At 35.2% G+C, this 11,933-nt stretch overlaps 2 protein-coding genes across 4 annotated transcripts in view; both read left to right on the top strand.

Moving 5' to 3' along the window:
- LOC145721354 (ubiquitin carboxyl-terminal hydrolase MINDY-3-like) overlaps window positions 1-11,933 on the top strand; it is a 287,265-nt gene that overhangs the window by 17,049 nt on the left and 258,283 nt on the right. The gene's annotated exons all lie outside the window — the stretch shown is intronic.
- Window positions 1,658-11,933, top strand: part of MINDY3 (MINDY lysine 48 deubiquitinase 3) — a 66,902-nt gene continuing 56,626 nt past the window's right edge. The window contains exons 1-4 of one of the 3 annotated variants that reach the window (XM_081820658.1): window positions 1,658-2,665; window positions 3,517-3,631; window positions 6,296-6,369; window positions 7,219-7,298. In XM_081820658.1, coding sequence (XP_081676784.1) covers window positions 2,580-2,665; window positions 3,517-3,631; window positions 6,296-6,369; window positions 7,219-7,298 — 355 coding nt within the window. In that variant the 5' untranslated portion in view covers window positions 1,658-2,579. The remainder of the gene's footprint in view (window positions 2,666-3,516; window positions 3,632-6,295; window positions 6,370-7,218; window positions 7,299-11,933) is intronic. The other 2 variants (XM_081820657.1, XM_081820656.1) reach the window with 2 other exon arrangements.

Genomic DNA, 11,933 nt, shown 5'->3' with positions numbered 1-11,933 from the left:
TGGAATTTAGCCTTTGAAAATTCTTATGCAATCGACCTCAAAACTGCCAGAATACACTAGTAAAATGGAGACTTCTGGTGGTACTGAAGGTAAAGAATTGCTGTTCTGTTTTACTTTTCAGGAATTCTCTTGCTAGTGTGTGACTTTTGATAATTGGTAGTTCCACGTGCTTATATTGAAGAAGTGACTTATCCTACCTATGATGCATTCCATTAACTATCATCTCTGCAGAAATTATTTTTAAAGAAATTGGACACCTGATTTATAGAGAGTAAATTTTGATTACTCATGACATAATCTCGATTTCCATGTAGGATGATCCCTGAGGCACGATTGTCTCCACAGGCTGAAATGACTGATATGTCAGCGTCTTCTTTCTCCTGCAGTTATAGGGGCAAATTCTACTAGGAGTACATTTGCAAGGAATAATTTTTAAAATTTAAACAGTTGAACGATGTTTCCGTTTGAGGCCTCTTTAAACATAGCCTTTCAAAAAGAATTTAACATACTTTGAGAGTTGATGATGACAATTGAAGAAAACAAGTGGAAAATATTCACAAGGATGATAGTCAAAATTCTTAAGGTTGGCTTTAAAATATTTTCCAGGTTTTACTGGGTTTCATGAAAGCGTGTTTAATAGTTGCATTTAGGACATTAAAATTCTGATAGAGGAACAGTTGAACTAATTAAAAGTTGTTTTAAAGAATATCTGCATAAAGCCAATCTATATATTAATATGCAAGAAAATAGTAAGATCTTTTAATATTTTTTGTTAATATTTTTGTAGTACACTGTACTTACCAATGGGGTATACTACTGTACATTTTTGTAGGTAGAGGTTAAATCGCTCTAGGTTAAATAGCCTCATAATGTATTAACTTTGGTACTTGAGTAAATAATTTAGGTGGGCATATTAGATTTAATTTCTCTTCAAAAAACAGTAGTTTTCCAATTTACTTTGCCCCATTTTAAAAATGGATATGAAATAAAACCATATTAAATCTGTTTTTAGGACTGTAAAAATTTGAAAAGTTTTGTTAACTGAAAATTTGAGAATTTACCTTAGATGTTGACAAATGTAAAGAACTTACATTAAAGTTTTTATTCCGTATAACAATCTTTTACCTGTTCTTTCCTTTGTTCCCAGCTATGTTCTTTTTCTTGTGTTTTATATTTTTTCACCATCCTGCCTGCTAAGCTTTTTATTTTGCTTGCCTCTTTTTTCTAAATTACTATCTTTATGTCTACTTTCATAGTGTATACCCAGTAGAATTATTTAGGTAATCAAGCGCTGCACAGCAAATTAGTACAATTTGGAAAAGGTTAGGTCGAATTTTTATTTTATCCTGAAATTTTACATGTGAGTTGTTTTCCCCTTTGTCAATAGTACATTGTGCACAAACATTAATTTCATTGGCTTGTGTGGTGTGTGTAGTTTTTGGCTTTTGGTAACGCACACTTGTTTGCAGTAGTGAATGCTCAGGTTCAATTTCAGTTTGTTTCCCACACATGTCAAAAGCTTATTGAAATTAACCCATTTGGATTGGTAAAGATTTTTAAAAGTAGTTTGAAACATTTGAAAATTAAAATGATTTTAAAACGATAGCCTAAAGAAACATTTTTAATTGTAATTCAAAAAAATCCAAATTTTGAATTCATAATGAATTTATTTCATTCTCTAGTAAGAATATTTAAAGTACTAAGATTTGCCTTATAAAATATATATGAAATTGTTCATTGTGATAAATTTAGAGTATCTTGATTCATGTATGAGATCTTTAAAGATGTTATCTTTGTAAAGGGAGCCAAGACTCTCTGGATTCAAATCTCGGCTCTGCTGTTTGTTGCGTTGTGCTCCAGGGAGGCTTCTTCTCTGCCTTGGTTCCTCTTCTGTAAAATGGGGATGATAGGGTTGTTAGAGGATTAAATGAGATAAGACCTGCAGAGCATTTAGAAAGGGCTCTGGCACTTGGTATAAAGTGCTACATAAACATTACCTTGGATTTAAATGATTTCTTTTATTTCCTGTTTTTTTTTTAATTTATAATTGTACTGTATTAATGATCATAATCTAAATAAGTTACTGAAAACTTCTCTAACAGTTGTACAAACAAATGAGGAAACAAACTTAAAGCTGTCGTTGAACCTGTGTAGTTTCAAAGTGCTATGCCTTCTTATACACATTAGTTTAATAATTAAACATTAACCTAAAGATTTTATGTTATAAAGAAGGAAGATTAGCTATGGTGATTTTATTTGGATCTGTGAATTGAAAGATTATTTAAAAGTGCAGGACACATTTCAGTGATGTGTGAAGCACTCTCAATAATTTCTCATATTTTATATACTAGCCTAACTGAATTGAAAATAAATGTTTATTATTTAATTACCCTCTACATTCTCAGTAGTATGTCCATTTTAGTTATAATCATGGTAACTAAGATCCTGAAATATAAATTTGTGTTATAGTAAAGTTGAAAATAAACTGAGAATTTTAAGGGAATAAGGAAATAGGGAAAATTTTGATTGCTTGAAAGTATTTACAGCCTGCTGTGTGTATCTTGTGTCATTTATTTGCCATGTGTAGTGCTGAAAAGTGTCTTTTATGTATAGCTGCCTTGGCTGTCGAAGAGCTTGGCTTTGAGCGATTTCATGCATTAATTCAGTAAGTAACATTGGAACATTTAAAATACTTACCTTGTGGACACATTGCCATTTTAAGTCTGTTCATACTGTGGAAAGGTACTTAGATTTATATACTTGAGGATTAATTTGTTATCAGTTCTTTTTAATAATAATTTATAAATGTTTACTTAAATTATTCTGATTCCTAAATTAGCTAACTACCAGAATACTTTTTTATATTAAAAGCTTCTTCATCACTACAACGAAAAAAATCATTCTAGCTTAATGTTTCTCTGACTTGAATGAATACAAAGATTTCTAATAGTATAAATATTTGAAATACTATTTCATTTGCCAAAATATGCCTTCTATGATTCTCGTCAAAAGTGCCATATTTTCATTAGAGCGTTAAACTTTTTATTGTAAAAGGTAAGGATAGCTACATTGATAGAATTACAGGTGGCACTTGAAATACGACATTAATTTCTTTTAAAAGAAGCCACAAATGTACACCTTATCTTTGGTATTCAGATATTTATTACATAATTTTCAGGCTTTACAGAGTCAAGTTTTCTTTTTTCTTGAACACTTCTTAGAGCTACTTCATTCTTTAAAAATGTATAATTATTGTAGAATTTATTGATGCCAGACAGTTCACCTAAGTGATGAAGAATGCCAAGTAGGCATTCTATTTTAATGGTACATATTTAGCGACATTTGTCAGCAATAGCTTTTGCTTTTAGTGGCTAAATTTGTATTTGAAAATTTGAGACACAGAAATCTCATTTGTACATATATAGTTTAATGTATAAGACGATTTAAAAATTTTCCCATTTGTCAGTGTAGTCATTCTTGTCATAATACTAACACTTAATTCTTTTTTCCCCCTAGAAAAAGATCATTCAGAAGTTTATCAGAATTAAAAGATGCTGTCTTGGACCAGTATTCAATGTGGGGAAACAGATTTGGAGTATTGCTTTTTCTGTATTCTGTGTTACTGACAAAGGTTTGTTTCTTCTGGCTTTTATTAGAGTTCAGTACTGTTTTTCATGCTGTGATGAGTAATTTTATTTTTCATACTGTTTCTAAATCTCAGATTAAAAATCTCTTAGGCTGATAATAAGGAATCATCAAGTTCTCTTTCCTCACCACTCACTTAGTACCTAACCACTTTCAAACTTAGTTTTACCCCTGATCTTCTGTGTTATAGAGGTTATCAGTAATGTTCTAATTATGAAATGCACTCAGTTCGTCTGAATTTTATTTTCTTTCATCTTAACAGTATCTTGCATTTGACACCTTAATGCCTTCTGGAAGCTCTTTCTGATGCTCAGTCCCTCTCTTAACTTACTGATAAATCACTGTGCTAGTTCCCTTTTTTTAATGTCTAATGATCCCACTTCCTCTCCCCCCCTTTTTTTTGATAGCTTCATTTTCTTCTTGCCCTGTTAACTCCTCTTTTCTCTCCCCTTCTAAGTTTTTATATTGCAGAAGTTTTCAGTCCCTGTCTACTGTGTGCTTTTTCTTTTATGGGCATTTTATTCTCTCAACTTACTTTTATGTGGTTAATTCCAGTGTGTACACTTCCTGTCCTAACTTTTTTTTCCCCCCAACTGCTAATCTCCTATCTCTAACAGCCTGTTAGTCTCAGTTGAGTATCCTGCTAGATTTACCATGTCTGCTATCAGACTTCTGTCATTTGACAGATGTTTATTGGGCATTGACTCTCTGCTAAGGGTTGGAATTATGAGAGAAACAATTTTTTTAAATGATTCCTCTTCAGTACTATAAAAAATAAATTGACACATTAATAATTCCATGATGACACTGTTTTTAGATGTTTATTTGTTGCATGCACAAAGCATGGGGGGAAAATAGAAGAAGGTATGTCTGAGTCTTAGGTTTGGTTTTCTTTTCTTTCTTTTTTTTTTTTGGTGGAATCAAGGACAGACTATATAGTAGGGACGGTGTGGTGGGTATAGCGTCTTGATGGATGAGGAAAAGTTTTCTAGATGGAAAAGCTGTGGGAAGATTTTCTGAGCCATGGAAACAGCAAGTATAAAGGCATAATGAATTTGGGGGTGTAACACCGGAAGAACTATAAGGAGTTCAGTATTATTACTGCAGCATAATATACCAGGAAGGCAATAATGGGAGATGAGACAGTGCACTTACGTAAAAAAGGCTCAGAATGTGAAGGGCCTTGTAGTCTGAGCAAAAAATAACTGGCAGTCTCACCTGGCCGAAATTAGAACAGAGCAAAAATTTTGGACACGGTAATAAGATCTTTTTGTTGATAAGGTTCCTTAAATTGAGGTTAGAGTTGTACAAGAGGGAGTTGGTGGTGGGGTTGAAGACTAGAGTCAGGAAAACAAGAAAGAGTGGTTACTGAATAGTGAACCTCAGCTAGGGCAGTGACTGTGGAAATGGAGAAGAAAGCATATTTAGAAGCATGTTCTAAATTTGGAAATTTAAAAACATTTTCGGAGCACGTTTAAGAGAAAGAAGCAAAAGTACTTTGTAGTTGGTTAGATGTGGTGAAAAGCAATGAGGGTGGGATCTAAGATGACTGATCTCTTAGGAGTTTGGCTTTGACTGTTCATTATTCCCCCCATTTTTTATTCTCAAAACTTTTGATACCTCCTCTTCCCTTTACAGCCAATAAACCATCATGTCTAGTTGTTCTTACTTGAGCTGGTCTTTGAGATGATGTCCCCTCCCTCACCAGTGATTGTCACTTGTTCTTATTATTGCTTTTGGCTTTATCATGGCCTGCTTTGTATTGTTTACAAGGCAGCAAGTGCAAAATCTCATACTTGTTTGTATTGTCCTACAATATTCAGGCATTCGTTAAATATTTGGATTGTTGATTAATGTCTTTAATCCTTAGAAATGGCCTTAATCTGATAGAACCAGTGGTTAAAGTTGGGTGAATAGCACGGTGACGGGCAGTTATTCTTTGTTCTTTCAGGGCTGATGAAATGAAAATGACCAGGTCTTGTACTTACCTAGACTTCTGGGGATTTAGATGCCCTTTTGAGGAATTAAAAAAATATCAGAAAATTGGTTTTTAAGAAAATAAGTTCCTGCCCTCCTAGTTTTACACTTTATTTTGTCAGTACATGTTTAAATTACTGATATTTCTGAGAATGCACAATCAACTCTGTTTTCTTCTGTACCACTTAGACATTTTGTATATTTAAATAGACATCGCTATCAACACTCGTGTATGTCTTTAATACCAATAAGTTTTTTAAAAGGCCTAATACTTCAGATGCCTTAGCAGACGTATTAAGTCTGAATTTACTTTAGCCTGAAATTAAATGAATATTAACTCTTAGGATTTAATAATTTTCTCCTCCCTCCTCCTGAAACTTAAACATCTCTCAGTACCCCTTGCACCAACATGCCGTGAGATCTATTACCCATGAGACAGTCAGTGCTCTTTGTATAGAGCCGAGGAAAGAAAAGATATTCTTGGAGGAGCTCCTTCTTAACCATTATCATCTCATGTGTTCTCCCACATCAAATCTGGATAATTTTTTGGGAGAAAAGTTACTTAAATAAATGTGTTTTACTCATTTATAGTAAAAAATGGTCGGTTTGTAAACTACTGTAATTTTCATTTTTAGTTTTTAAAATAAGTCAATGAATTTTTTGGTTCCTTTAGGGCATTGAAAACATAAAAAATGAAATTGAAGATTCAAATGAACCTTTGATAGATCCTGTATATGGACATGGCAGGTAATTAACTGAAATCTGTTCTCTCCCTACATGAACTTAAGTTTTTAGAAACTTGACTTAAAGATAATCTGAGTCAGATACTTCCGTCAGTGTTGACAGCGTAAAGTATGTGGATTTGAGTAGTCTGTGCTTTATGCATTGCTGGCTTTATGTACAAAATGATAATTTCCACTTCACATTTATGTATGCATTGCACTTACCGTGGCACATATTTTCTTTAAAGATGACAGCGGGTGGTATTTTAACAAATTCTGCTTTATGTTCCACTTAATTTTTTAATGAATTTTTAAGTGTATCCTTACCTATTTGTAAATGCTTTCCTGCTTGAGGGAAATATTTTTTCCTTATTTTTCTCTGAAACCGTCCCCCCAAGCTCTTTACAGTTCTATGAAAATCAGTGAAACAGTGATAGTTAACCCACTCTATTGCATAAGTCCTTCTCTTTAGATCTTTGTGCCTCCGATGTTAAAATTCAATTGACCATCAAACAAAAAATAATAATTACATATATATTTATAGATGATTATAAATATTAAGTTATTAGTCTAAGTAATCTTTTTTCCATCCATTTAAACGTGATATCTTTTTTTTTTAAACGTGATATCTTAAAGTTGTTAAATTTAGATGAATATATAGAACAGTAGATACCATTGTGATGATACACTCAGTGATACATTTTGAAAGCTGTTGTTCAGTTGAGTGTATAAAATAAAAATGGAAGGTATTCCCTAACTTTGTTTCTTAACCAACATAATGTAGAAGTCGTTACTTTATGCTTTACCACAGGGATCATTTGATGTGAAAACTAGTTTATTCATGCTTTAATTACTTTTAAATTTTTATTAATAGCCAAAGTTTAATTAACCTCCTACTGACGGGACATGCTGTTTCTAATGTGTGGGATGGTGATAGAGAATGCTCAGGAATGAGTAAGTATATTTTTTGCTGTGTTTACTCTTTGATGAGGACTATTTCCTTAGAGTATGGTTGACTGTTACTCATCTACTTAATGGCTCTGTGTTACTTAGAGGTTAACATAAGTGCTTTAATATAGAAGAATCCTTCCCTGTCTTCAAGGCACTGTCACTTAAAGAGTGTGGAATGGAGTTTGGAGGCAGACAAACTTGGATTCAAATTCCAAGTGTAAGACTTTAGTCAAGTTACTCCTCCCACCTTTAGTTTTCTCTAGTATAAAATACTAGATGGGATTGTAGAACTAACTTCTTTAGAAGGTGTAGATCTCTTTTTATCTATAAATCTAGTACATATTTATCCAGTGGTATCTGTAAATCTCAGACATTATTGCATTTTCTTTCTTTTTTTTTTTTTTAAAGATTTTATTTATTTATTTGAGAGAGAGAAAGAGAGAGAGCATGAGAGGGGGGAGGGTCAGAGGGAGAAGCAGACTCCCCGCCGAGCAGGGAGCCCGATGTGGGACTCGATCCAGGGACTCCAGGATCATGACCTGAGCCGAAGGCAGTCGCCTAACCAACTGAGCCACCCAGGCGCCCCTATTGCATTTTCTTAATATTGAGAATTACAAGTAACGCACTTTGAAATATTTGGTGAGTCTAGTGGTTTTTTCCTATATTACATTTAGTGTGTATAATTTCCTTTAAAATGCTGGGCAGATTTAATGTTATCTGAGAATTTTAAACTACCACCCCCTCCACCACACCTCCATTTCTGGTCTCAGTGATTTCTTTGCTGTAGTTTCGTGCATTCCCAGGGACCTTGAAGTGAAACACATTATTGGCCAGTTCATCCACTTAAGAGCCGATAGATAGTTCCGAATAAAATTCCCTTCAGCTTATTACCGGGTCAGTCTAAATTCGGTTATTTACTCATTCAACTTATTTATTTATTTTTTTTAAAGATTTTATTTATTTATTTGACAGAGAGAGATACAGCGAGAGAGGGAACACAAGCAGGGGGAGCAGGAGAGGGAGAAGCAGGCTTCCCGCTGAGCAGGGAGCCCGATGCGGGGCTCGATCCCAGGACCCTGGGATCATGACCTGAGCTGAAGGCAGACGCTTAACGACTGAGCCAGCCAGGCGCCCCTCATTCAGCTTATATTAACTACTATGTATCTCTTTTTGGAGTATGTAAAGCATAGGATGGGAAGCTTCTGTAGTTTCTACAGTTCACAATGAAATTTATTTATAATATTTATATTTTATAATATTATAAAATTTATAATAATGAGATGAGACTGTCACCAGATAGCAGAAGCAAATATTATGATTGAGTTGCTGCTTTTTACTCCCATTTAAATGAGGGAATCTTGATCTTAAATTTGAATTTTTCTCAAATTTTAAAAATAGGTATAGTGAAGAAACAGGAAAGGATATAATATTAAGAGAGGGAAAGGTCAGTAAAAATTATAGAATTTCAGGTTTAAAAGCACCATAGCACAATCCAGCCCTTCATTTATTTAAGAAATGTAATAACTACCTTCCCGCCGTACATGAGATAAAATAGGCAAATTATTCACTCGTGTTTAGGTTAGAATGAGAACCTAGTTTTGCTGATTTTTGGCAAAGGACAAAAAACTCATGGACAAAAAACTACACAAGTTATCTTGCTCTGTTTTTTGTAAGTGAGCCCATTCTATTCTTGAACCTTCCTCTGATTCAAAGCTGTGAAGGCATTTAATCCTGCCAGTTAAAGGTATGTCATTCTTTCTTCAGTAATATGCCCTCACCCACATGGCTTCTACACACCCTCTCTTTTTCCTTCCCCCTACAGTTTCTGGGGCCTGAAGTATCTTAGATCATCTCAGATGATCAGGGAAGGAATATCTGGTTCCTGTTGAACTTGGGTTGAGGTATCTCATCCCACCTGTCCCTGTCTTGGCTACTCCTCATAATTCTACAGCTCATAAGTCTTTCCACCTGGACTTTGGTGCATTGCTCTGGCTCTTGATACTAGTTATCATGGTCCTCCTTTCTCTTCATTCTGCAAATTCTCCTAAGACTCTCCTACTTTCAGACCCAGGCTGTTCTGTCTCCCTAGGCTTTTCCTCACCTATCCTCCCAAAGAAAATAGGCAGGGCATATTTCTTTCATTTTCCCTTAATTGTTAGGAATGTTGACTTGAAGTTGAATTTGTTTTCAGTCACCAAACTTAAAAATCTGTATGTTATTCGGCATTTATTGGATGTTTTTCTGATCTGACAACATGGGAGGAGGTTGTGATATATGTAATATACAAAGAAAAAGTATAATTAAAGAGTTACTAGTTGTAAAATCCTTAGGCAAGCCACTTTACTTCTCCTAGCTTCAGTTTACTTAGTTATAAAATATGGAGGTTTAATGCCTTCCTCAAAGGGATGTTATGAAGATTAAGATCATATTTCTAAAATGCCTCAACTGGCCCATAGGGAGAACTTAACTTTCCCTCAAAAGCACACATACCTGGTCTGGGGAATTAAGAACGTGCACACAAATAACTATAATGCAATGTGAAATGAAGCATGTTGAAACAAAGTATTACAGAGGAAGGAGAAAACTTCTACTGTGATTATGTTGGGGTAAACAGAAATACTTTAAGTAGGAGTTAACATTTTAATGGGGCGAGATGGAATGAGCGAGAGGGCATTTTGTGAAAAATTGCAGGTTGTGTTTAGGGGCTGGAGACAGATCAGACTAGCACCCTGGTTCTTAATCCTGACTACACCTGACCACTGGGGAGCTTAAAAATATGTCCATGCTATGGCCTCAGCCGAGAGTAAATAAATGTTAGGATCCCTAAGTGGTAGAGCCTGGGCATAATAATTTTAAAATTACCCCAGGATGATTCTGATGTGCAGGCAGGTTTGAGGACCAGCAGATGAAAGCACTGGATCTGTGAAGGAGACTAGTAAGAGGAAGGATCATAAACGTGGGGCTGAGTAAGAACTCAGAGGATCTTGAATACTAAGAAGTTTACATTTTAGATGGCAAGCATCAGGAAGACAGTCACTGAAGGCATTTGGAATAGAAGAAAAAAGAGCAACCAGTATTTATGTACTTTGTGCTAACCAGTATGTTTTTAGATATGTATCTTAACTTTGATAGATAAAAGGCGAGCCTCAGATGACTGAGTAATTTGCCCAGCGTCAAACAGCAGAGGCATAAACTGCTTTGGACCACACCCAAAGCCTGTGCTCATTCCACCATAGCACGTTCTGCCTCTGTCGGAGAGACTACAGGAAGGTAGAAGCTATAGAATTCAACTGATGAGATGCATGAGAGTAAAGTACAAATAACTAGTAGGTTTTCCGATAAAGCTTATTGAATAAATGAACACATGAAGAAACATGGCAAGCAGACTTGAAGTGTCTGTGGATCTTTTGGTGGCGGAAAAAACAGTCTTTGTCCTCAAGTATTTCATTTCCTTTGAAGAGCGGGTACAGCTACTGATGATGGTCAGGAGTACTCACTGTACAGCAGTGGTGAACATTTATTTAACAGTGCTAAGCACTGCTCTTAGTACCTAATTACTGTATTTTCCCCCCATTTACTCACTTCATTCTTAGAACTACTTTGTGAAGATCATAGAGGAAACTAAGGCACAGAGTGTTTAAGTATCTTGCTTCATTTCACACAGCTTAATAAATAGAGCTGAGATTTGAACAACCGTAGTCTGAGTCCATGTAACAAGCATACTTAATCATTACGATAGGCTGCCTCTTATACTACGTTTCACAGAATCGAGCGCAGTAATAAATATATAAGATGATGTGGGAAAAGTTTATCTTACTAAATTTCATACCGTGAGAGGTAGTTAGTTGCCTCATTTATGGAGAGATACTGATTTTGAGAATTTAATCCAAAGATTCTTGTCCATGAAACAGAGTCAGTGAATGAGCCATGCTGTATTTCTCATTCAAGGAGAATGAGGACTAAGAATAGGCTATGAATTTAGCAATTCACAAGATCTTCGCGTTACAAGAACAACTGAGGTAGAAACCAGATCATAGGGAGTAAATATTTCAGCCATGTAAGCAAGGAAATTTTACTGGTGAAAGAGGGAAAGTGGAATTGATTGCCCAGGTGAAGAGATGGTGAATGTAGTTTTTGTTTTAAGGTATAGAAATCACTTAAATTGTTTGTTGGCCCGATGTTTATAGCAGCAATGTCCACAATAGCCAAACTGTGGAAAGAGCCAAGATGTCCATCGACAGATGAATGGATAAAGAAGATCTGGTATATATATACAATGGAATATTATGCAGCCATCAAAAGGAATGAGATCTTGCCATTTGCAACGATGTGGATGGAACTGGAGTGTTACGCTGAGCGAAATAAGTCAATCAGAGAAAGACATCATATGACCTCACTGATGTGAGGAATTCTTAATCTCAGGAAACAAACTGGGGGTTGCTTGAGTGGTAGGGAGTGGGAGGGATGGGTGGCTGGGTGATCGACATTGGGGAGGGTATGTGCTATGGTGAGCACTGTGAATTGTGCAGGACTGTTGAATCACAGATCTGTACCTCTGAAACAAATAATATGTTAAAAAAAAAAAAGATAGCAGGAGGGGAAGAATGAGGGGGGAAATCGGAGGTGGACACGAACCAT

This window comes from Leptonychotes weddellii, chromosome 5 (genome assembly GCF_054177405.1).
Source record: "Leptonychotes weddellii isolate Sample4059 chromosome 5, ASM5417740v2, whole genome shotgun sequence".
Taxonomy (NCBI): Eukaryota; Metazoa; Chordata; class Mammalia; order Carnivora; family Phocidae; genus Leptonychotes; species Leptonychotes weddellii.
The sequence above is the reverse complement of the archived record's forward strand: the minus strand, read 5'-3'. Positions and strand labels throughout refer to the sequence as shown.